The sequence below is a fragment of the Falco biarmicus genome, chromosome 3 (assembly GCF_023638135.1).
Source record: "Falco biarmicus isolate bFalBia1 chromosome 3, bFalBia1.pri, whole genome shotgun sequence".
In the NCBI taxonomy this organism is placed as follows: domain Eukaryota; kingdom Metazoa; phylum Chordata; class Aves; order Falconiformes; family Falconidae; genus Falco; species Falco biarmicus.
In genome coordinates this window covers 97,982,393-98,007,309 of record NC_079290.1, presented here as the reverse complement: position 1 = coordinate 98,007,309, position 24,917 = coordinate 97,982,393, and the positions used below count along the sequence as shown (strand labels likewise).

At 44.4% G+C, this 24,917-nt stretch overlaps 1 protein-coding gene across 3 annotated transcripts in view; it reads left to right on the top strand.

Moving 5' to 3' along the window:
* Positions 1–24,917, top strand: part of JARID2 (jumonji and AT-rich interaction domain containing 2) — a 100,155-nt gene that overhangs the window by 66,860 nt on the left and 8,378 nt on the right. For all 3 annotated transcript variants that reach the window (XM_056331035.1, XM_056331036.1, XM_056331034.1), the window contains 8 exons: positions 639–1,656; positions 5,872–6,371; positions 11,551–11,643; positions 12,081–12,199; positions 12,375–12,445; positions 13,293–13,407; positions 17,723–17,828; positions 18,677–18,859. In XM_056331035.1, coding sequence (XP_056187010.1) covers positions 639–1,656; positions 5,872–6,371; positions 11,551–11,643; positions 12,081–12,199; positions 12,375–12,445; positions 13,293–13,407; positions 17,723–17,828; positions 18,677–18,859 — 2,205 coding nt within the window. The remainder of the gene's footprint in view (positions 1–638; positions 1,657–5,871; positions 6,372–11,550; positions 11,644–12,080; positions 12,200–12,374; positions 12,446–13,292; positions 13,408–17,722; positions 17,829–18,676; positions 18,860–24,917) is intronic.

The following is a 24,917-nucleotide window of genomic DNA, read 5'->3' as shown; positions in this document are numbered from 1 at the left end:
TTCATGGTTGTCCTGATCTGTTAGATGCATAATGTGTTCAATATTTCTTTTTATATGTGTGTATGTATAGACAGAGGTTTAGTTTCAATCTCAGTGTGTGTTTTTTGCAAGATGTGTCCATTCCAGTTTGAGTAGATAGTATACGCTGGCTAGTTTGTCTGCTAAGAAGTATTAAACTGTGTGTGCACCTAAGGGAAGTTGGGTGGGAGAGAGGTGGTGCCTGAGGGCCAGAAAAGAATGTAATGAAAGTGTTAGTTTGTAAATCGGGCTACCTGTGTTTTGTGGTACCGTGACAGGCTTTCAGGCAGACAGGGAAGAGGGGGTGGTGCAAGGGAGCTCACCCTGAATGCCAGAGGCTTCGTACCCTCCAAAATTGGCTATGTGGGGACTCTTCAGTTTGTTTTTTAAAAAAAACACAACAGTTCTCTTGTACTTGTTTATTATAAATGCCCAGTCCCTCCTCTTGCCTGGGTGGAAACTGTTATATGAGGATTGTACAAAGGGGCCAGGAGTCAGGACTGCAGAGTATGGTTGTCCAGCGACTGGAATGCCGTGGCTGAGTGGTAATGTTATTAATTTACTTTTCTGTTTTCTTTTTCCTTCCTTCTGCTCCCCGTGCGACACTCCTGGTATTGCAGGTTTCTAAAGTCAATGGAATCACTCGAATGTCATCTCCGAGTGCAAATGCAGCCAGTGCCAAAAAGATGAGAGAGGTCAGACCTTCACCGTCCAAAACTGTGAAGTACACTGCAACAGTGACAAAGGGAACTGTCACATACACCAAAGCCAAGAAAGAACTGGTCAAGGAAACCAAACTAAATCACCACAAACCCAGTTCACCTGTCAACCACACAATCTCAGGGAAAATAGAAAGTAGCAATGCAAAAACCCGCAAACAGGTGCTATCCCTTGGAGCATCCAAGTCTAACAATGCCGCTGTTAATGGTGTAAAAGTCAATGGCAAGTTGAACCAAAAGACATGCACTAAGGAGGTGGGGAGACAGTTAAGGGAGGGGCTGCGCAATTCGAAGAGGAGGCTGGAAGAGACGAATCACATAGACAAAATACAGTCGCCCACCAAGAGAATGAAAGGGGCCATCAACTTGGCAGAAGCTGCCAGCAAAAAGGCAGCCGTAGAAAAGCCTTTGCTGAATGGACACCTTAAAAAGGAAGTGCCAGAGAAGAGTTTGGAAAGAAATAGGCCGAAAAGAGCCACTGCTGGAAAGAGTACGCCAGGGAAACAAGCACATGGCAAAACTGAAAATGCCTCCTGTGAAAATCGTTCTACCTCTCAAGCGGAGTCCTTGCACAAGCCACAAGACTCAATGGGAAAGCACGAAAAGGGCAGTAGTAAGTCTGGGTGGGGGATGCTGGGGGAGATTCCCATCCTTAGGCCCTCCACCAAGGAATTTCATGACCCACTGATATACATTGAGTCAGTCCGAGCTCAGGTAGAGAAGTATGGGATGTGCAGGGTGATTCCTCCTCCAGACTGGAGACCTGAGTGCAAGCTAAATGATGAAATGCGGTTTGTGACACAGATTCAGCACATACACAAGCTAGGCAGGCGCTGGGGACCCAACGTGCAGCGGCTGGCCTGTATCAAGAAGCACCTCAAATCTCAGGGCATTACCATGGACGAACTCCCACTCATAGGTAAGGGCTGTGGTTTCATTGGCCTTTTGCCGCTGCTTGTTAGTGTCCGTATACAACTTTATGCTCCGTTTGCCTTTATGCTTAACCGAACCCCTGTTCAATTAATGCTGCAGAGCTCTGGGTCTCTCTCTTTATTATCCATTGGTCAGGCACGATGCAGGTAGGTTGTCGGAGAGCTTTCCAGAGAGACTTTATATCGCCACTTTCCTCCAGCCTGCTCTTCATTTCACCCAGGAAAAAAACAACATGGTGTGGTGTCTTGGTCTCCAGATTTCACGATCTTCTCCTTTCCCTGCTGTTTATTTTTGTAGGTAGTACAACTACAGATATCGATACCTGTATTTTATTCAATGTTTTTAAATGTTGCTTCAGAATATCTTTTGGACCTTTCCAAAGATGTTTTCCAAAGAGGTTGCAGTGCTGCCAAGCTTTAATACAAATCTCCCCCCACCTTCCTTTAAAAGCATTTAACCAAGGGGAAAAAAAATATCTCAGAACTGACTTCTGTTTGGGTACTCAGACACTTAAAATCACAAATTTGCAGTGACCTGCTGACATTTAACAACCATTAAGTGTCAAGAATAGGCAGTAAAATGTAGTTGATTGCAAAATGGAGGTTTCATTATTTCTCCCAGCAGGTGTCTGCCAGGGCTAATGCCTGAGTGAGAATCACTTATTTAACAGAATTCTTGGTTTATGGTCTGCTGTCAAATATGACACGTGACAAAAATGTGACAATAGTTTGTAAAAACATGACAACAGCAGCATACAAATGAACTGTTCAATGACCCACCTCCATCTGTACTGCCTCAGCAGCCATGACATAGTAACAAACTTGTGGTTTTAATTTTTGTGTAGCCCTTCCCTTTGTTTTTGATGTGTTTCGAGTCGGAGCTTACAGGACCTGCATGTTGCAACTTGAGGCTAGAGTTTTGCCTTTGAGGCATTATCCCATCAGAGGCAGCTATCAACACTAGTTGGATTAAAGGACACACTTTTCTGTTTAAACTGTTCACAACACTTCCCACCCTCCCACCCCCCTGTGTTTTCAGACTGTATTTTATATCACATATGGTACATGAGTGAAAATGCATAAAAGAGCACAAAGAGATGGCAGAGTTTATGGTGAACTGATGCAGGGCACAGCAGAGAAATGACAGAATTTAAGGAGGAGGAACGAGGGTTAGTGCTCTGTTGCAATAGCCATGCAAAAATGTTCAAGGAAATCTGAAAATTAAAATCACTCAAGCAGCAATAAGTGAACATTTTGTATGCCTAATGTATGCAATGGTTGTATGCTAATAGAGAAGAACAACAAATTAAATTTACATTGGCAAGAGAGAGAAGAAAATGTGCACGACAGCCCGATTAACGCTCCTGGAACAATGTTAACTTTTTAATGAAATACCTTAACTCAGCATTAAGATGGCATTACTGTTAATTATTTGTATTATTTAAGCACCTAAGAGCCTAATTAATAGACAAGGATTCTATTCTGCTGGGTGCCATATAACCAGAGTAAACAGTGGTCTCTTAAAAAATTTGCATTCCATGTATCCTTTCTGCAGTTAATTTCCTACCTGTCTTGTGTTTAAAATTAAAAACAAAATGCAGAAAAGAAGCTTGAGATCATCAGTGTACAACGATGAGAAATCTCTTGATTCCAGCAGGAAAAATATAAAATAATCTGGTGTTAAGTGCAGACTTATTTAAGTCGACACGCATACATGTCCCTCCTTTCATGGCCAAATCACATTTTCATTGAAGTAAGTGGGAGTTTTGCCAACAACTTGTGTAGTGCCAGCATTTGGTATTAAATGCATACCTGAAGATTTAGGCTATTTTTTTTTTAAATGAGCTTGCTCACTAGGCAGTTTAAAAATATTTCCAACTTAGTGAAATTAAGATAATTTTAAAAAGAAATTCAACACCTTCTGCATAACATCTGCCAGTTCTCTTGTTTAAGCCATTTTGCTATAGGTGCTTATAAATGGAGTTAAAACTCTTCCCCCCACCCCCACCCCCCTTCAGCCTTTCAAGGAAAGTTTAAGCCACAAGCTTAGGTCAATCCTGGAAAACATCAGGCTGAGATATAAATGCTTCCAAAAGTTATGACTGTGTGAAATGGAATTATAATTGAGACCACTTTGTAAACCTTAGCTGTAGCTGGCCCTGTGGAGGATCTGCCAGATTCGCGAGGCTCCGACTGAATGATGTGCTACTTGAGCCGTAGTATTGCCGAGTGATTATGAGCAACCATTCCGTGATGCGGGAAAAAAATAGCATTTCTTAAATAGCTCATAAACAGTATTGAAACTAGAGCCTTGAGCTGGGTGTGGACTATTTGTCCCACTGGAGAACACATATAATGTTAAACCTGGACCACACTTCTTTCAAGGTTGGGAATATATTACTCTGGTTTTTGTAGGTCGCTGAATCTATTGGGATGGAAAGCCATCTTGAATTATGCCTTCAGCGTATTTGTGAACTGTGCATATAAAACACTAGACCAAAAAAGTAACAGCCTGTAATAGAGGCCAGCTTGAAAGCTATTTTATGGGGAATGTTAAAGAGGAAAGAAGGAAAATCTTTTGAAAATTTTTTTGGGGTTTTGGGTTGGTTTTTTTTCCCTTTCTTTTATTATCCAGTGGTGTTTACCTTTTCTCACCTTCAAGACTTGACCATTTTGACAGCCACCCAAAAAAAGAATTACTAAATTGGATAAATTTGCTGCCCCACAGCCCTGCCTCCACCCTTGTCATATGCTGCTCAAAGCCATGCCCTTGGTTTTGGCTGCAGCCAAAATCCTGTCCCCTCTTGTCACACCTCTGCCCTGTGCAGGCTGCGCTGGCGAGCAGCCCCTGGCACTGCTCTGTGGCAGTCACAGCCCTTGTCATCCCAGAATGTCCCTCCTTGCTGGATTGGCACGAGAGGGGGAGTGAAGGGAAGAAGGAAAACTGGGAGCGCCCATGAAGTGTCCAAGATGTAGCACGGGGTAGTCTGAAAAAAGTAATAAAAGTGACACTGCATGCGCTAGCAAACAAGATGATACGACTGGCCCTTAAGATGCTCTAGCCTTGCATCCTGCAGTAAATATTTACCATAATGCTGCTTCTTGCACTTCTCTGTTGTATAACAGCATTTCTAAGTGCTCTGAAACAGCTATGGCGTAATGTTTTTTTACTCGTCTCAAAGAAAAAGGGCAAGGAGGGACAATGTGGTGGCAGCAATGTTAATGTGAGTTTGTATTAATTCTCTTTTTTCCTTCAGCAGTGTCCTCTTGAATTGTAGGTGGTCTTTGGTCCATTTCTTCCCTCTTTCTACTGATGATTTATTTCTGTGCTTTGAGAGTATTTATGATGTTTCTTTTATTGTTCCTCATCCATTTGGCTGCTTTTTATGCTGCACTTTGTATAATCCTCCATCTTTATTTTTTGTCTGGAGTGTGAAATGTGCCAGTCGTCTTAAAATGTATGAAACCATAATGGAGTATAAAATATGAATGGTCTCAAACTGGAAGGATGGTGTGCCTGGAACTTTCTAATGCAGGCGCCAACCCCAAGCAAGCCCCCTGCCTCCCTTGTTTTTTTTTAAAGGATTTTTTTACTTGTAGTGAAATTAAGGATGTTATGTGCTCCTTTTAAATACTAACTGTATTCAAATCGTTGTGCAGCCATTAGATATCTGATGGTTCATCTCCAGAAAGGATAGGTACTTGTGGGTTTGATTACCAGTACCCATCTTCGACACTTGTTTTGCTTCTTGCTGGTATAAACCAGACGTGGGACTGGTGGTGGGCAAGGGGAGGGTGGGAGCGTGTGGGTTTTTAAAGAACTGGGCAGCTCTTCTCTCCCCTTCTGCTGGGTAATGACCAGGGGAAAGACATGTGTCAGGAGATAGCTGGGGGTGGTCTGAGGAGAGAAGGGAATGAAACTCAAGGAGGAGAGCAAATTTAACCGTAAGGAAGGCTGTTGCAAATAGCAAGGTATAATCTGCTGTATGAATTAAGCTAGCAAACGAGTGGAACATGCCTGTCTTAGCAGGAGGCGTACAAAATAGGGACAATCCTGCACCGGTGCCCGGAGCCGTACAGGTGGCACATCCTGTATGTGCCCAGCCTAGTAGCATGCTTGATGTGAGCCGCCTGCAGCTTTCCTAACCTGCTCCTGTGTTTCCCTTTCCCCACCTCTGCTGCCTGGCACACGTGGACCCCAGGAGGCTGTGAGCTCGACCTGGCCTGCTTCGTCCAGCTGATCAACGAGATGGGGGGGATGCAGCAAGTGACTGACCTCAAGAAATGGAACAAGCTGGCAGACATGCTGCGCATCCCCAAAACTGCACAGGACAGGCTGGCCAAGCTGCAAGAAGCCTACTGCCAGTACTTGCTCTCCTACGACTCCCTCTCCCCCGAGGAGCACAAGAAACTGGAGAAGGAGGTCTTGCTGGAAAAGGAAATCTTGGAGAAGAGGAAAGGACCTTTGGAGGGACATTCGGAGAATGCCTACAAGTTCCATTCCTTGCCCCGGTTTGAGCCCAAAAACGGACTCATCAACGGCGTGGTTCACAAAAATGGCTTCCGCAACAAGTTGAAAGAAGTTGACGTCCCACTGAAGACGGGCAGGCGGCGGCTCTTTGCTCAGGAAAAGGAGACCACGAAGGAGGACGAGGAGGAGGAGGAGGGAGTTCTTAGCGACTTACACAAGTGTATATACAAGGTAACGAGGCGGGCTCTGCCGATTTTGTTTTGCAGAACTGATGGTGCTGTCATCTGGGTGGCATCCGGGTGCTAACCCAGCCGGCTGGGGAGAGCTGGTGGGCTGTAGTGCCACCCCCAAGGCAGCAGCGCAGCCAGCGGCTATCACAGCTGGGTGGTCTGGTGGCTTTATCCTGATCTGCCTGGCTCTTGTGGGATGTCTGGAAAAGCTGGAAGGTGTTAACTGTCGTAACAGGATGCACTGGGCTCTGCCCCTCTTCATCTCCTTGTGAGAGGTTCCCTGAATAGTTCTGTCCAATTATCCTTGCAGACAGTTTTTATTTTCATTTTCTAGTGACATTTAAAGTAATGTTCTGCTTTCTTGTTCCTCCTTCTTGCAAGTCTCTTGTTGAGTGAAGTAGCACTCCACATCAAAACTAACATCACTAAAAATACTACTACATTTGGAAAGGACAAATTGAAATGCAAACAATATTTTCATCCATGGTGCCAGATTTTGCTCAGCAGTAACTGTCACATGGACGCTCAGTCCTCCACATACCGAGTACATCCATTTGCGAAGGAATGCTGACTCTTCCACTCGCTTTTATTTGGCAGTCTCTTACCTTGGAGCAGGACTTGGCACTGCGACTTGCAGTGCAGTTTTGAGTTGTGCTGGAATGTGTAGCCGTGCTCTGAGAGAAATACAGCATTGAGTGTCTGTGCCGAGTACAGGAATGCGCTGTTCTTCCCCTTCCCATCTCACTTCCATCACCAGGAAATGAAGCCAGATAGCCCAAAGTGGCTTATTGTTAAGCTATTTAGGGACCGCATGAGCTCATGACTTGGGCTTTAAAAGCTTGCTTCAGGTTTCTTTTGCAGCCTGTTATGATTTGTCAGCCCTGAAATTCTTTAACTCAGGAGCTCTGGCCTCAATCCCACCTTTGAAAAGCAATCTTTTCGCCATGCTGCTGTTGGAGAGAAGCTTATCTAATGACAGGAATGTTTGTGAGTAGTGAAGTGGCATTTCTGTGCTTAATATCCTGTGCTTAATGATGTTAAATGAAAAATTAGATACAATTTACCATGACTGCTGTATGAACAACCTCAGGCTTAGTGGGCCAGTGCGAGTCCCAGGTTAAAGTTTAGAAGACACAAAGTAAGACCAGGATTTGTGAGCAGTATCCTAATCACGTCTAGACTAGCACAGGTAGTATAACCAGCCTGAGTCTGCTGAGCCCCAGCTCTTTACCCCAAAAGGCTGAGAGTTCCTAAATTGCTGCTGCTGCCCAAAAAGCACTGGCGGTACTGACAGCATCAGACCCTGTGTGGGTCCAGCAATACCCGGTAGAAATACTGCTGTTCCGAGCCCAGAAGCTGAGATGAGCATGGCTGGGCCTGTGGGCCAGCGCTCCCCCCAGCCACCAGAGCAGCTGCAGCACACGGAGCCACCCGACAACTCCTGGGGTTGTCCACGCGAGTGACAGCCGCTTCCCGGACACTGGGGCTTACCCGTTTGCATCCCACCCCACGCTCGTGTGTGGTGCAGACTGGGGACTGTTGTCACAGGCGATGGACCAGGGAGAAAATGGGGGGGGAAGCAAATCTGCAGGGGGTTTCTGGAGAGATCCCTGTTGTGGAGCGCCCTGAGGGACTTACTGGGGGTCAGTCTGCGTGCAGGGAGGGGCATGTAGCATCATTTCCACAGCACTTGGCCGAAAGCCCTGTAGGACTGATGGTGAGAACTGGTTATGTCACTTAGAGCAGCTTCAAGACATAGAAATACAAAATTATGCAACAGTCTTGATTCATCAGAGTAATCCACAAGACTTGTGAAATGACTGCAGCTCATCACTAGGCTTTTTAATAAGACTGAAGGGGAGGTGGTGCTGGCTTACAGATTTAAGCAGAGGGTACTTCATGGCATTTTATGAAAGAAGAATTTTAATCCTTCATTCTCTTTTTTTCTTGAATGATGGTGTCCTTCTGTGCGTGTGTCTGTGGAGGAGGGAGTGTTCTTTACCTATTAATATGTTTCTGATAAAATCTGAAAGTTGTTTAACAGACGTGTCCTCATGTTACAGTTCCCACAGATGGAGGGATGGTAATAGTTCCTTTCTAAAACACATTGCTAATTCTAATTAAAAACAAAAAACACACACAAAACAACAACAAAAAAGCACACCCACACCCCCCCTCTTTGATAAATGCCCCTGTCCATAGATCGAGGGCTGGAGGAGAACATGCTAATCATGTGGTTGTAGTCCAGTTTAGGCCATCAAGTTTATGCTTCAGACCATGAAGGGGCCATACATTTAGGATTTCACACAGTAATTTGTGCAGTCAGCACGTGCTTGAGCTGGAACATGTTTTTAGAACGAGACATCCAGTCTTCCAGGAGCAGTTACCACCATATCGCATGTCAAGGTTAAAGTAAATCTCCTTTGTGTTCAGCTGACTTGCTGCCAGGGCTCCCAAATTATTTTCAGTGTTGCTCCTTGCCAGGCTGTAAGACCTGCTGTGCTTTTTAAGTGTGTGCTGCGGGCTGCTGCACTTGCTTTCTTTACTCCTAAATGTATGGCTTTTCTACCTCGTACAGCGTCGTCGCTTGTAAGTACGTGAAGTAAGCTGCTGTCATCAAAGCAGGATCTACTGGAAGATTTTTCACTGCTCTTCTTTCCCCAGTTTTGGCTCTGAAAATATTTGAAAATCTGTACCGGAGCTGACTGAAAACAGCATTTGTTGCCATACAGAACAAACTGCAGGCTTCTTAGCAGACCCGTTAGAGGGGCAGGCGGAAGAAAGCAGCAGCGCAAGTTGTGCCACCCCTCGCATGAAACTGCCCCAGAAGCCCCGTGCTGAGCTCTCTTCAGCCAGGGACTCGGCATTTTTGGACTCTGCTTAACAGGAGTCCTTCCTGCCTGTGACTTACTGTGAAATCTGTCTTCTGCTCATGTTTATGGTTGCTTTAATGTCTTCAGCATTCATAGTGTTGCAGCATCCTTCTCTGTGCTTTCCCTCCGCGCTCGGTGGTGGTGATGCTCTGGGTTGTCTCTCATGGCAAACATAGAGGCTATGAAGAAGGATCAAGAGAGGAAATAGGAAATTTTATTCCTTAAACCTTCCTCTGTCATATTGTCACAGCAACAGAGACCCTGCTCAGGAGCTTGAAGCTCTCGGGACGGTTGTCAAACTGCTGAGATATTTTTGAGGGCATTGAAAAGGGTATTTTAGTCTTCATCAATTTATTTTGTGTTCTGCTTAAAATGCATTTTGGATTATTTTCTGTGTTGGTATTAAAACATTTTATGAGATCCCTCAGATTAAAAAAAAACAAACCCTAACCAAACAACAAAGACAACAAAAACCCCTCAGCTGTTTATTTTATGTTACAACTGTTAGGAGACTAGAAATGTACCGAGTTCTTGATGGAGGAAGAAATGGGTATGTGCGATTTTAAAAGGCTGAACTGTTCAGTTTTTCCACTTCCTTTTTTCTTGCTTGCTGCTTATGTGAGAAATGGAAAGACATGGTTAATCTTGGAAGATGAGTCCTTACTCTTGTTTTTCTGTATAAGATGAGAGGAAGAGGCGAGTAGGTGTGCCAAGGAAGCTGCTGCAGAGCGTGTGCTGGTTTGCGAGCGGTGCAGTCTGTGCTCGGGTGTGATGACTGCTGGTGCGGGTCCCGCATTTTACAAGAGGTTTTGTTGTAAAAGGCTGCCTCAATAAATGATTCATGAGGGCATTAAAAGATGAAGGAAATTGCTTATTGTATCGCAGAGAATCCAACTCTGAAGTTTATGGGAATCAGAGGGCCCCAGGCCCCGGGCATTTCACAAACTTTTTTGTTACAGCTAATTATGCTGTATTCAATTAAAAAGTGACAATGTTACAACCGTAGGGGCATGGCAAAGCGATAGACTTGGCCTCTGGGGGAAAAGCTGCTTGTATAGTTGTTTCTAGTTTACTCTTGGGCATAGTTCTTAAATAAATTCAGCAGAAGAAAAGGCTGAGGTGGTTTGGCAGATCTGTTTCATAATTGAAAAACTAGGAAGGTAATAGTCTGAGTAATAAAATGTTCATTTACATGGAGTTTTTAAGTCTGTGGTTGCTCAGATGGGCAACCAGTTGACATGATGGGAGTTAGAGGAAGGAACAGTAGATCTGGTGAGGGGTCAAAGATATTTTCACTTTCATGTTTGCATAGCAAGGCTGTGTCTGCCTGTAGTGATGCCCACAAACCAGTATGGCCCCAGCAGCTAGTGTGGTGCCTGCCAGCTCTCCTGGCTCACTGCTTCCCAGGATGTTTCTCCAGCTGTGGGGTGGAGATCGAGATAGGATTGGCCCTGTCTGGGCATACCTGTATTTCTGGGCTGAAAGGAGCAAGTGGGTTCTCGTGCCTCTGCCTTGAAAGCCTTTGAGGCCGCGTCCCAGAGCATCTGGCGTTCTAGGTATGTGTGAAAGCAGGTATCCAGAAAGTTAGTATAGCTCAGGCAGAAACCCAAGCCTCTCGCAGAGCTCCTGCAGCAGTGCCAAGAAAGAGCATGCTCATTTGGCAGTTTGACTGTGTTTTACTTTTCTCAGCCATGTAATAACAAGTCCTGGTTCCTTACATTTTATTCCAGCTTTTATTGAATTGAGCATAACTCGTTTTTGTGAGCAGGGAATTACAGCAGTCTTGGTAAACCCTGCGTTTGGCAACCCCCTTCCATCACATACAATACCAGTTTGACGTTGAACATTTCTGTGAATTTCCTGGGTTTTTTCACCTGTTTCTCTGTATAGAAAGAGCATAGCCATGGTCCTTCCATCACGTATTGGATTTGATTGTAAAATGCAGGTAGGGCTGCCAGCTGGGTCCTTTGCAACTTGTCACAGAAAGCTGGGCCATGTCTGTCGTCTGTCTTTATCAAACCTAGAGCATTGTGCTGGACAAAGCAGTATACGTGGACTTCTGGGGGCATTCCATTGGCTGCCTAGGTGGTTGGTTTGGTGATTCAATGTGATTAAATTTCTGTTGCTTTTGAGGTATTTTCCCTTAGATAAGAAACGAGCTTTAGACCCACAGTGTTCTGGAGATGTTGCCCTCTTTCCCCCTACTGTGGTCTGGGGTTGATCGCATAGAGTAAAGAGTGTGGTCAGGAGGAATGGAGGCATGTTGGGGTGGTTTTTTTTTTTCACTTTTAATTTCTTTTTCCACAGGGTAGGTCTGTTTCTTTAACAACCTTCTACCGAACAGCAAGAAACATCATGAACATGTGCTTCACAAAGGAGCCTACAGTAGCTGAAGTAGAGGTGAGGCCAGCACACAGGGTGGTAAAAGTTTTATTTCAGGGAATTGAATATGGGGATTCAGAACAGTTGACGTTCAGGCATTACCATAAACAGTTTAAAGCTGTCTAGCATGGGAGAAAAATAAATGGTTAGATGGACATGGTACTGATTCTTCCTTTTAATTTTTTTTGATGTTTTTAATAAAGGTGTTGAGGAACTGAAGGAGAGAAAGAAGTCTTAATCCGTCCTGTGCTGAAGCACAGGAGTCAAGAGGACCTAAATTCTGTCTTCCCAAACAATTGTTACTTTTATGTATTTATATTCTTACTTTTAAGTGGTGTTTTAGGTTGAATTACACTGAGGTCATGAAAGCCCTGTAAATTTCTGGGGTTTATATTTTAATGAGAGATAACTTGTTCAGTGAATTAAAAATGCATTACCACTTTCTCTTACCACAGCAAGAATATTGGCGGATAGTGGAACAGAAAGATTGCCACGTAGCAGTGCATTGTGGAAAAGTAGATACCAACACCCACGGGAGTGGCTTTCCTGTGGGAAAATCTGAACCATTTTCAAGGTAAGATCACCAAATCCTCCCGCTTTGTGGACTTGTGCTTGCTGCCCCATTGTGCTGAGCAGAGGGGGGAGGGGGGGGGTGGGGTTTACGAGGCCAGCAGAGGAGCTTGGCACGGGGGATGTTGGCACCAGGAACGTGCACTGACGTGTCTGCATCTCTGTCACCCCTTACGCAGGCATGGGTGGAACCTCACAGTCCTTCCTAATAATACAGGATCCATCCTGCGACATCTTGGTGCTGTGCCTGGTAAGGTCTCTTTCCTACGTTTCCATCGGGTCTAAGTTATCTCTAAATGTGGTGGTGTAGTCACCAAAGTCTTCTCCCTCTTTCTGGCCCCTCTGTTCGCTGGCTGACCAGGCAGACACGCAGTAGTATGTAGCAGGCGGTATTTATTTAAAGGAATGAAGGCAGGTGTACAGATAAAGAATTAACGGATAGCTGAGACCGTATACCTGGGAGGAACCAGCTGTACTCGCTGTATCTCTTTCTGCTGTTGCTGGTATCTGTGTTCTTGCTTTGTGTCAGGGTGACGAAGGACAGAGCTGTGCAGCTTCCTTCCTTGCAAACCTAAGTCTGTCGTGCTGGGCAAAGCAGCACACAAGCTTTCTAAAAGAATTGTCACGACTCCTCCAGCTGTGTATTTGCCATTGCAGCTCACTGGTAGAAACATCAGCTGAAAGCATAATTCAGTCTGCTGTGCTGGTGCTGAGCATGCACTAACCAGCTGGGAAACAGGATACCTGCTTACAAGGACGTGTACCCATGACAACGTGAAGCATCCTCCTCTGATCAGTGGTGTTGAGCTTGAATTACGGGTATTAGTAAACTCTCTACAGAATGAATTTTTTTTACAGCTGTTAGAAAACAAATATGTTCAAAGGCACTGTAATTGGCTGGTAGATACTTTTGTTAGTGGAAAATGCTGAATTTGTTAAATTACTTTTCTGTGAATTATTCACTGTGGTAGGAAGACTTAAAACTTAATGGTCAGCTCGTGGGTAGAACAAGTTTTTCAACTGAAATGTCCCCTCAAACTATCTTTTAATTAGAAACTGCAGTTACTCAAAACTCCTTTTCAATCTTTTTGTTTTAGGAGTGACAATTCCTTGGCTAAATATTGGCATGGTCTTTTCTACCTCATGCTGGTCTCGAGACCAAAATCACCTTCCATACATTGACTACTTACACACTGGTGCTGATTGCATTTGGTAGGTATTCCTGTGTTTGGTTTCCTTTGCGTTCACCGCAGTGGCTGGCTGGAGGCTGTGTTAGCAGCAGCTCGTGTAGTGCCTTTTGTGGGAGTGAATCTCACTAGAGAAGGTCCAGTGCGTGTGGTTACGGTTTTAATGGGGAAATGTAATATAAACTGAAGTCATGAAACACCCTTTCCTGGAAGGAAAGTTTCACGTTTATCTTCCACGCTCTCTTCAAAGGTATTTAGCAATAAACTGTTTCTGCCTTGACGTAGGCTTTTATCCGTGGAAAGTTTTCATGACATAGAAGCCAGGTGACAGCTAGCCAAGGCAGGCTTTCCTTAGGCTGACGAGGACACTTGTCAGCTAGCTCCGTATTGCCACTTGTAAAGTAATTGAATCCATGCTCTGACTGAATAGGCACTGCTTTCTTCGTTTATGCAAAACATTTTGAACTCTGTATCTACCAGGTCCCTAGTATTTACTCCTGTACAATTTTTGTAAAAAATTATCACATGATAATAATTTTTAATAGGATTACACGTCACTTTAGTGTCTCTATGTGGGCATCAGCAGTTAGTTGCTAGCTGCAGTTCATATTTTGTAGAATCGTGCAAATAGAGTTAATACTCAGCTTAAAAATGGTTTTTTGAACATAGTGAATCCTTCCCGAGTTCAGTGCGTACATACTACTGTAGATGATGAGTTAGATTGCAATGGAAGTACAACAGCTGATGGAGGGATTAGAGGAAGCAGGTGCTGCTGGCATGTCATGTGCCTTTCTGACAGCTTCTTGTGATACTGGTGTTACTACCCAAGAGGATCATCAGTGAGAGCAATGAATGATAAGCAGTGTAGCTGTGGTTCTTGATCAGAGGAAATGCAATAAACAGAGAAGAAAAGTACTTAAATGGTGCCTCGGTGTGAAGGTGAGAAGCTGGTTCCCTTTCAGCAGTTCCAGCAGTTCCTCTCTTGAACACTGAACTACTGGAGCCCTTGGCTCCTCAGTGGTGTGCCAGGGGAAGGCCCTCAGGGCCCCCTTTGCACCCAGAAGTCCCCATGGTGGCAGTGGCAGTGTCAGCTGCTCTTCATTCATGTGCAAAGTGTGTACTGGTGCCGTTACCTTTAATGTTTCTCAGCTGCTGATGGTGCAAGGGGTGCTGACCCAGCTGTCACTGGGAAAGTACACAGCCCAGAAAAAAAGGCTTTGAAATCCTGGCGGAAACCATTAAAGCAGGAGCTCATCTCTAAATATTTAAGTTGGAGAAATACTCTGTGTGTGATCATACCAGGGGGTAAAGGTACACACTGGATTATGCTGCAGACCCGGGAGTTTGTCAGTTTCTGTCATTGGCATTTCATGGCTCTTCTCCCTCTTCCGTGAATCAGTAATCTTTTATGATAATATACTATCAGGACAAAATGCTGAGCAAGCTCCATTGTCCTCAACCTTAGGTGAGTCTGTTTCTCTCTATGACATTCATCTACTCTTAAATGACAGTAAATTCCAAACAGAAGGCATTGAGGAATCCCCTAATTAAGTTCTGAGGCCACTCTTCATACTGTGCCTGTCAAAGCATGCGCCTTTTGGGATTGAACAGGCTTGAATAAAGCCAGCCAAAGTTTTAGGAAAGCTACTGTTCCTGTTTTTCCAAGCTGAGAAGAATAAAACCAAAGAAGCCATTTGCTTTTTCTTGATGGGCTTACTTATACATGGAAGGACATAGCTTCAGGTGTAGTTGGGATGATTGCCTTCATGAAACACGGTGAGTAAGCCGGAATAACTCATAAGAAGGAAGAAGTGCAACTCCTTTGTCTGTAAAAGCTTATTCTTCATCAAGGCGGCCAGGCTGAATTGTCAGGCTAGTATTCATTATTAACTCATTACAACTTTTAATACTGCAATAAAGTATCCAACTTTATGGAGGAAAAGATGAATTTAATAACTCTCAGCCTGACATAATACCTGGAGTAGCCCTGACAGCATTGCTTTCAGTGGCTGCTTCAGTGATACGAAGGCAGGCCACTGGGCACCAAAGCTCTCCTCTGTCTTGTGAAGTCCACCCAGCATCCCCGAGTCTTCTCTTCCAGGGACAGATCCCTGTGGTACTAAAATCAGTGGTGCTTCATTTACCTGCAGATTGCTCAGGTCACTCTCTAATCTCTCAGGTTTTACCTCCTGAACAGTAAGTGGGAGAACTCAATTTGCATGCAGGGCAGGTCAGTGACCTAACCTTTTTATTCTGGGAGGGGTGTCCTCAGTGCCCGTTAAAAGAGAGAAGAAAGCCTTGTTCTTCCCCAGACACTCAGAAGTCTATACCGGCTGCTCACTTCCCATTTTTATAGGTACATCAAGAATTGCAAATTAGTGAAATTGCAGTGTATACCACAGTTGCAAAGTATCCCCAATTCTCCTCAGTCCTGCCAGCAGTCCGATAGTCCCATGCACTCCTGCGCTGCCTCCCCTCCTCACACATCCTTCCCATGGTTTTTCCTGGTCCCGTCTCCGGAGGGACTGCATGCTTGAATATTTTGGCTGTTCCAGCTATATTTTCTGACTTTAAAAGGGAGGAGTGGGCTCTGCCATATTCTGGGTTGGAATGTGAAATATTTCCATCACTGTTTAAAATCTGTGATCACAGTGTAACTGGAGTAATATGCTACACACATGGAGTGTTCTGAAACTGTCACTGTTAGGAACACAGGTACTACAAAGTATTTGATACATGGCATGCATATAAAATTGCTGTTGGGACTTGATCCTTATCAAGATGTAGTTCTTGCACTTCAGCACTCTGTAACCCTAGGATTTCTTAGCAAGGTCCTGTTCATTGTCAACAGAGATGTAAGGAGTCAGTCTGTGTAAACCTGGGCAAACAGGTTTATCCGTCATCTCTTCGTTCTTGACTTGAAGTTCAACAAAGACAAATCAAAGTTATCATCAGTACGGTGAAGAGTAAGGAAATAGTCAAATCATAGGAAATACAGCCTCCTACGGCCTGCAGGGTAACTCTGTATGATGCATACAGAATTAATATTCCTGCACATTGTAAGTAAATACCCTAACAAGGTCTATAAGGCCAGCAGAACACTTGATGAAATTGATGGAGGGACCAATGAGTGAAGAGTGAACTGTACCCTTTGCCCCAAATCTTTCCAGATTCATTCTCTTGTCGCCAGGTTTGGAAAAAGGGCTCCGAGTGTGTGTGTGTGTCTGGTGTTGGGGGCAGATGGGCTTCAGGTTGAGGTCTCATTGCTTGAAGTGAACTGGCAAGGCGTGATAAACCTGGGGATGCTTTTTACTTGCCTGAGCATAACAAATCCAAATAAAGTAATGTCACACATAAAGCATAGCACGGCAGCATCTCCAGGTTTGGGAATCCCAGGATTTGCATTGTTTTTCTTACCAAGCTGCACCGCTCAGTTCACAGTTGTCAGGTACCAGCTACTAGACCTTGGGAAGAGGTGTCTTCTGGGTGGACATGAACCGTTACCCTTCTGGCGGGGTGCAATCAAGAGTAGCAGCCAGTTGTCACTGTATCACCTCCCTGCATCCAGCAAAACAGCAGTTCCCTGGATGTGTGAAGCCAAGACCTGAGACTCTCTGTTCTTTCTTGTCACTTCTGCCTAGGGAGCATGCTGCTGGCAGTGAGCACAGAGAGGACAGCTGCCTCCTTGGCTGCTAAAGGAGAGGAGGATGTGCAGCTCGGCACATACCCAGCAGAGTTTTAAATCTCTCCTGCTGCTTTGGCTGCTCTTAGTCAGGTCTTTCTTTTCTTGCAAGGGAGAGGAGGGATGTGGGATTTGGTTAGTAAGCAAAGCAAGAAGGTCTTAGGCTACTTTGTGTGCTAACAGTAAAGGTGACTTGTGGTTTCCTGGTTGTTACAAACAGAAAACATTATTAAATATAAAGATCCTTTGGTTGATGCACAGTAATAAATACAACCATTTACAATAAAGATAACAGAACATACATTGGTGCTCACAAGATGCAAGCTTCTGCCCAAAAATAGCTGTTTTGGTGCCATTAGAATAATCATCATTCTGTTGCTGATGTCTCTCCTCTGATTGTACAGAGCACTGAGTTTTCACATTTCTGTTTTGGGGATATTGTGTCCTTTGGCATCTAGTGAACGCCATCAGACTGAGTCTAAATAAACAGCTTTCTACGAAACCTCAGCATTTCACCAAAAAGATCTGTGTGGGAAAGCCTGTGTTTAATTTCTTTCTTTTAATGAATGCCCTGGTCTGAATTGCCTGTTCCTGTGTAGCTGTGGCCCGTTATTTACTCCACAGTAAATCTTTCTCTTTTCCTCTGATGAAACAACAGGTATTGCATTCCTGCTGCGGAGGAGAACAAACTTGATGATGTGGTACATACCCTGCTGCAAGCCAATGGCACTCCAGGGCTGGAAATGCTTGAAAGTAATGTAATGGTAGGTTATAACACTGGGAGAGGTATTCCCATCCGAGAACCCAAGGCTGGTTGCTTGGGGATTTATTTTGGATTTGTATTGTACTACCATGCTGCAGAGGCTGTTGTTAAAATCTGGCTACTTTCTGCTTGCAGTGTTTACCCCTGTGGCATTTTTCTAACAAGGCTCACATGTTGAAATAAAAATAAATGTGACAGTGCAATAAATGTCCATTTTTAATACTGTCCATAATGTATTTAACCTCACAAAGGGAGTGTTTTATAATCAATTATCTGCCATGATTGACATTTTATGATGCCAGCATGGATATGAGAAGCCTAATACTTCAAAGGATTTCAAAGTATATTTGGCTCTCTTCTATATTTTGTGGATAACAATTTCCATTCGGTGCATTTAAGTATAAATTAGGGAGCCCACGACAAACAAGACTCCCTTGGCCAGCCATGTTCACATCCTCTAACAGAAGAGCAGTAGCAAGGTGGGTTCAGTGCCAGGTCTGAGGAGATCGAGGTGCCAAGCCGAATGGCCCGCTTTACTGCCCGTAGTAGTAGATGAAAATGTTTTGGGGCGTTGTGTTTGAGATTCTCTGGCAAGGGAAGGTTTCAACTGTTGGTTTCAAAAGAGCCACTTCTGTAATTCACGCTCCAAATACTCAACTTCGGCATGGGCAGAAGGGAAGAGGGAAAGCGCACGGAGCAGAGCTGTTAGCAGAGCACAGCTTTTTTCCACAAGTGGGATGTGGCATTACCCAGTAAGGAAGGGAATCTAACTGTTAAAGAAAGTTCTAATTTTTTTTTTTTTGTGTGTGTGTGTGTGTCTTGTTTTGTTTTGCTTTGATGTCTTTCCAGATCTCCCCAGAAATCTTGTGTAAGGAGGGGATCAGGGTGCACCGTACTGTACAGCAGAGCGGGCAGTTTGTGGTCTGTTTTCCTGGATCCTTTGTGTCCAAAGTGTGTTGTGGCTATAGTGTCTCTGAAACAGTTCACTTTGCTACCACCCAGTGGACAAGTATGGGCTTTAAAACAGCCAAGGTAAGTTGAGAAAAGGAGTTAAAATGGATTCACGGCCCTGCCATCTAAAATGACAGCAAACCAGACATTCCAGGATCAGTAGCGGTGTGAGACTAGTACAACTATGTCTATTTCTGTGGACTTACTAAATTTAAAAAGTTCTGCCAGGCGTAAGATGATCCAGTGTTTTCAGAAAAGCAACCGAGTTGTTAATTGAGAGCTAAAATCCACTGTATATTTGAAAAATTCAGAAGAATGTTATGCCTGCAGACCAGTTTGCGAGGAAGCTTTTCAAAAATCCCTTCAGAGCTAATGATAATATATTGTATTATTACATTTTTTTTTTAAAGTGATGTTTTCTAGAACCATTAGAATCTCAGGTGCAAATATCTGAATAACTGTGCTTGTTAGCTCCTATGATAGGCAGAGTCAGTTAATACTCACAGCTGTATTGCTTCTTTCTCTGCCCCTTCATTCAGGAAAAGCTGTTGATCAGGGCAATTTCAATTTTAATTGACTTGAAAGTCGTTAGGTTCGCTGAGGAGCCCATCCGATACTAAGATGTAATAAAAAAACCTTCCCGTTCCCTTGTCACGCAACTAACTGGGGCAGGTTGCCTGCAGACACAAACAGGTGAATTGTCCAGTCGTCATGATTTTGGCTACATTTCTGCATCCTTGGACAAAGAATACATGTCACTAACTGTGTTCCTAACCTCCTCAAATACGCTATGGGTTACAGATGCTATTTTGGTAGTGTTTTATAGCTAAGCCACTAGTAAATTATCATTTACAGCTTCAGACCAAGTGGTTAGTAAGCAATTAAATGTAATATGTCCACATTTAGGTTTTGGTTCTTTAGGGTTAATGGAATTCTTCCAGCCTGGTTATACTAACTGTATATTAACTTACTTTGAAATAAAAGGTTATTTTATTACAGATTTATTTTGGGGGAAGGTGGGAATTGTATATGTGTGTAGGTAAGGAATGAGTATTCTGAGCTAACCTTTTCTGTCTGAAGGTACACAAGTATATTAACTCCATATGCTGTAGCTATTACTCTACTGAACTCGTTTGATATTGTGAAAATGCTACTCCTGTAAGAGACAAAAATCACTATGCAGCAATTAAAAAACTCTTCTTGGTGCCTCAAATTCTGAAGAACAGTTTCTTTTGATTAATTTTTAAGAGCTTTGCACTGGGTAAATATAAGCTGACTGAAAATCCAGCAGATTCCAATCTGTGATAACCCACCTTGGAAACTGAAGGCACAGCTTTCACAAACTTTACAAGAACCACAGATCTGTGTTTGTATCAAAATAACTCTGGAAACACCTATTGCATTGTTCTTTTCCTTCTCCTCCCGCTCCACTTCTTTCCTCAAGCTATCCAATGTTCTTAACTCCTTTAAATTTTGGAAGTTCTTCCTTGGTTCCTTCACTTTAACAGGGCAGTTTGCCATTTTGTAAGGCTGGCTGGGATTGTGCTTTTCAGAGATTGTGAGACGTTCTGTGTAAGGAGCAAGATTCCCCTTTTGGACTGTGAATGAACTCTGACAAAAACTGTACCTTCCTGTCTGTCCGTTCTTGACAGCAATATGGATGGTTTTCAGCTGTTTGATACATCAACTCTGTTTTCATTTTGTGATGCTGTGACCTGATTTTTTTTATAGTGACTCTCTTTATATCACTAAACAATGTTGTTTCATTTCTGTATTGAATGACTGCTCAATCTCCTTTAATATATGGAAAAATGAAAATCTGCATCTGAAATTGCATTGATTTCAGTTATAAGGAGTTGGGGTAATTGTTGGAATAAAAGAGTTTGTATAAAGCGTGTGTAAAGGGACAGACAGGTTTTACCTAAACCATACGTGGAACCAGCTTGCTGGTTTGTAAAAAACACCGTAAGAGCTCTTGAAATTTTAAACTAAGGATGAGGAGGAGGTTTACAGGTGCGGTGGAAGAGTTTGTTTGGAATGGCAAAGGAATAACTCCATATTCTCAAATAAGGCATTGGGCAAAGTCAGTAAAACTCATTTAGGAAACAGGAGAACAGGATATTGGGGTAAATGCCCTCTGGTCTAGAGGTTTGGAAATCAGGAGGAATGTCTGGTTTTAAAGGAAGGCTTTGGCAGTATAGGGCCTGCCGGCAACTTGGTGGGAAGAGGAGACTCGGTACTGCAGTACAGGAGGGCGAAGTACGTAGGAAAGATGGAGTTAGTCATCCAGTGAGGGCAGTACTGCTGCCCGCAGAACAGAGCTACGGTCAGGTAAGCCAGGTTTAACTCTGTCACCAGTGACAGAAGCCCTGTGCCCCGATCTTCCCGTCCTAGGTAGGAAAAGCATGGTATTAGCACTGTGCTGCTGCTGGCGGGGCTGGACGGGGCTCTGAGCAGCCTGGTCTAGCAGAAGGCGTCCCTGTCCATGGCAGGGGCTTGGAACTAGATGATCTTCAAGGTCCCTTCCAACCCAAACCATTCTGTGATTCTACACGTATGCCCCTGAAGTTTTAGTCTGGGAGAGGAACGTGCCTTTGCAACGCCACAGGATTCCCACTGCCTGGTTCCTGTCACAGAGCTGTCAGCCTGCGCAGGCTGGGTGCTTCTCAGAGGGAACCACGCCGGCGGACGCGCTCCAGAAGTGCACCTGATGTCCTCCAAACACTGGTGGCCACGTGGCCACAGGACCAGGCGAGGCTGCTCTGAAGTAAAGCCACCAGTAAAGTAAACACCGCGTGTCTGGTGGTGCGTTTGGGTCCTCAGCACCAACTGTACCGCTCTGCACATCCACTCCCCCTGCTCTGCCATGCTGGATGGTGTGGGCATAGCCTGTGTCGTACTGTAGGAGGGGAGAAAACCTGGGAGGACGGGAGATGACGATGGCAATGGGAAGTGCTGGTCTCCTCCCCTTAGCTGGGATAGCGGCTGTGTTGGGGGGTGATGCCAGAAGCAAAATGGCTTTGGGGAGCAGCTAGTCAGGAGATCCGTGTGAGGAGAAGCAGCCGTCGTCTCACTTCTCAGCAGTGGTGGAGCCCAGTTCAGAACATCCCTATCAAATAGCTGTGCTGTGATGGTGAGCAGCGATTATGAACCTTGAAAAAGCAGCAACAGGCACAGTACACGCTGCTGTGGTGTTTCATTTCAAAAGACAGCCTCACGTAAAGCCAAGGCAGCTTGTTAAATTGGGAATGCAGAAAGAAGGGTTCGGTGTTTGCGTGCAGCGTAGAAATTGCTTAAAGATGCCGTGTTAGAGGCGCACAACAGATGCACATGGCTAGAAAAAAACAAACCTCAAAAGGCACCCCCCCGCTAAACTTGGCGTGGCTGAACACCAGGAGAAAGGAGTTCGAAATGAGACCAAACCCTCCCTTTTGTGTCCAGAAGATGAAAATGCAAGTGAAACGATCGCTCTAGTAAGATGCATGTAAATGCACACAAGTGCAGACCAAAAAGAGATTTCAAAGACCAACTTCCTAAAGGCCAAAAGAAAGAAAGAAAGAAATGGACAAGAGCAGGACAATCATCACGGCTTTTGCAGTGAGGTCGTGGCCCCTGGCCCTTGCAGATTTTGGAAGGCTGCACGGGCAAAAGGGATCCAGTTGACAGAGTCTGTGAGCATTTCTGGAAGGTTTTTGGAGAGGTTCCTCAGAAAAGGCTCTTTAAGAAATTAGCCTGGCGTGGGTTGAGAGGGAAAGTTCACACACCAAAAAAATAGCCGAATTAGAGAAGCAGAGGATGGGAACAAATGGTCAGGTTTTATCCTGGAGGGAGGGCTCTTTCTGTCTTGACTAAAACCAGTACGGTTCAACCTGTCTGTAAATAACCTAGAAAGGGAAGTGAACAGCAAAAATATTCCTGTATACTGAGAATATTAATGGTAAAGACAGCAACAATTAAAGCTATGAGGTGTTACAGAGAGATTTCATGATGCTGGGTGATAGGAGTGAAAAAACCATAGATGAAGTTCAGTATTGATAAACGTTAAAGTTGAAATTTTAAAAAATAATCCTAATTTGACAGACACAGCAGTGGGCTCTGAACAAGCTCTTGCTACTGAGAAAAGAGGTCTTTGGATTCCTATGGAGTTGCCAGCCATGTGCTCGGGAGAGGTTTGAAAAACAAACCCTAAGAAACATCTTGAGTGTTAGAAATTGCAAGGAGAGGACAGACAGCAGAGCAGAAGCACCGCTGTGGCACTGCATGGGCTCTCGGTGTGACCGTGGCTTGAATCCTGGTGCAATTCTGAGTCCTGAATTGCAAAAAGAATATGGAGGAACTAGAAAAAGCCACAGCAGAGATGTATGATTAAAGGTATGGATTAGCCTCTGCATTAAATGTGAGAGGACTATTCAGCTGGGAAAATTAATGCCTGAGAGATGTTATGTGATAGTAAGACCAGATCACAAGTGGCAGGGTGATGATAATTACGGTATGAATATTTGCCAACTTTCGTAACATTGAAAAACATGCCATTAAAAGAAATTATTAGGCAGCAGGTCAAAAGCAAACAGACATCTGGTTTAAAATGCTTATCTGTGTATCGGGCACTGTATGGAAGAGACAAATGTACGTGGATTGAGAAATTCAGATCAATGCACAGACCCGGTGAGCTGTGCTAAACCCAGCAGGGGCCCGTGCGGGCTCGGGCGGACGAGGTGGCAGCCGGCAGCAGCGCACCTTGCTCTTTGCTCCAGCCACCCGCTGTGGCCTTTACTCCTGGCTCCGTGTTGCCTGTGCGGGCTTTTGGTCCGGCTCGGGATGGCTTGTCTTAGGCAGACTCGGACAATGTGCCAGGCGACCCTCATGTGCAAAAAATGTTCTCGTACTGCTCCTAAAAGCGCGGCTGTTCCAGCCCCATGCAGGGTCTAGCGGAGCAAACAGGTTCTGAAGAACACCTGGCTTACCTGAGAGCCTCTTTGGAACCCTTTTTAGTCACCAAAGGTTGCTAACCCATTCTACGACATCTATTTTACTTACCGCTTCAATGCATGCTATCAGTGCTATTAAAAATGCTGAATATTATGATACGTTGGTTCTGATAAAAGAAGTACCAAGAGCATTAAACCAGGGTTACAAAACAGGGTGAGGGGGAAAAAAAAAGTTGAAGATGAATCTTTGGTTTTGTTTGTGCCGAGTGGGTATTTGGTGGGCTTAACCCCTAAGCAAACCGGCACCTTCACACTCTAGCGTTCGCGTCATTTGAAACTCCCTGAGTCTCTATAAAACAAGGCACACCTTGTCAGACACCGCGAGCTCCCTAGGCTTTTCCCAGCTGCGCAGTGAATCAAGGAATTTACCCATGTAAGAATTAGCGAAAGGGTTTCAGCTACCAAAATCGCTCAGTTCGTATTGCCCGGAAAAGCGTGGCTTGAGAAGCTTAAACAGAGGGGAACTGGTAACGGGCAGAACTGAGCAGAACTGCAGCCTGCTCTTTTAATTGTTGCCTCTTTTCCCTGAAAGCTGCCTGTTCTGCTAGTAGTTGGGTTTTTTGGATGCAAAATAACAGCAGTCCCGGGCGTCAGGCAGGTCAGAGGAATAGCTGTTACGGGATGGCTGAGAGCGCCAACGGTGTATTACTGAGCATAAATGATCGCGTTATTCCTCTTGGCCTCCACAGGAAAAATGCATTTTTAGGGAGAGAACTTTGAGGTGTTTGTTGGTTCCTCCGCTTACAGTGACCTGCATGCTAATCTGTGTCTGGGCATCCTTCTTTTAATTTTTCTCATTGTCATGACATCTCTCCTATCCTTGTCTTTTCCGCCGAGGAAATTTAATGTTCTGCTTTTGAAAAAAGGGTGTACCTGAAATGTGGCGACACCGAAGTACTTGCATTTTGCTTCATTCTCTTTGTATATGCAGACTTCGCCTATCTTTTCTCTTCATTATGTTTCGCAGTAAAGCATATTAAGAAAAGACAGCATATGAGTTGAGTTTTGAGTTCTTAGCGTACGTGCCATCATGCGTTGCGGATCTCCGTGCAATCGAAGGTTGTGGTTTTGTGCTCTGCTGGTGACTTTGAACGAAAACGGGACGTTGGAACCAACTTGCAGCAGGGCATCCTCTGGGAAAGCCGTTGATT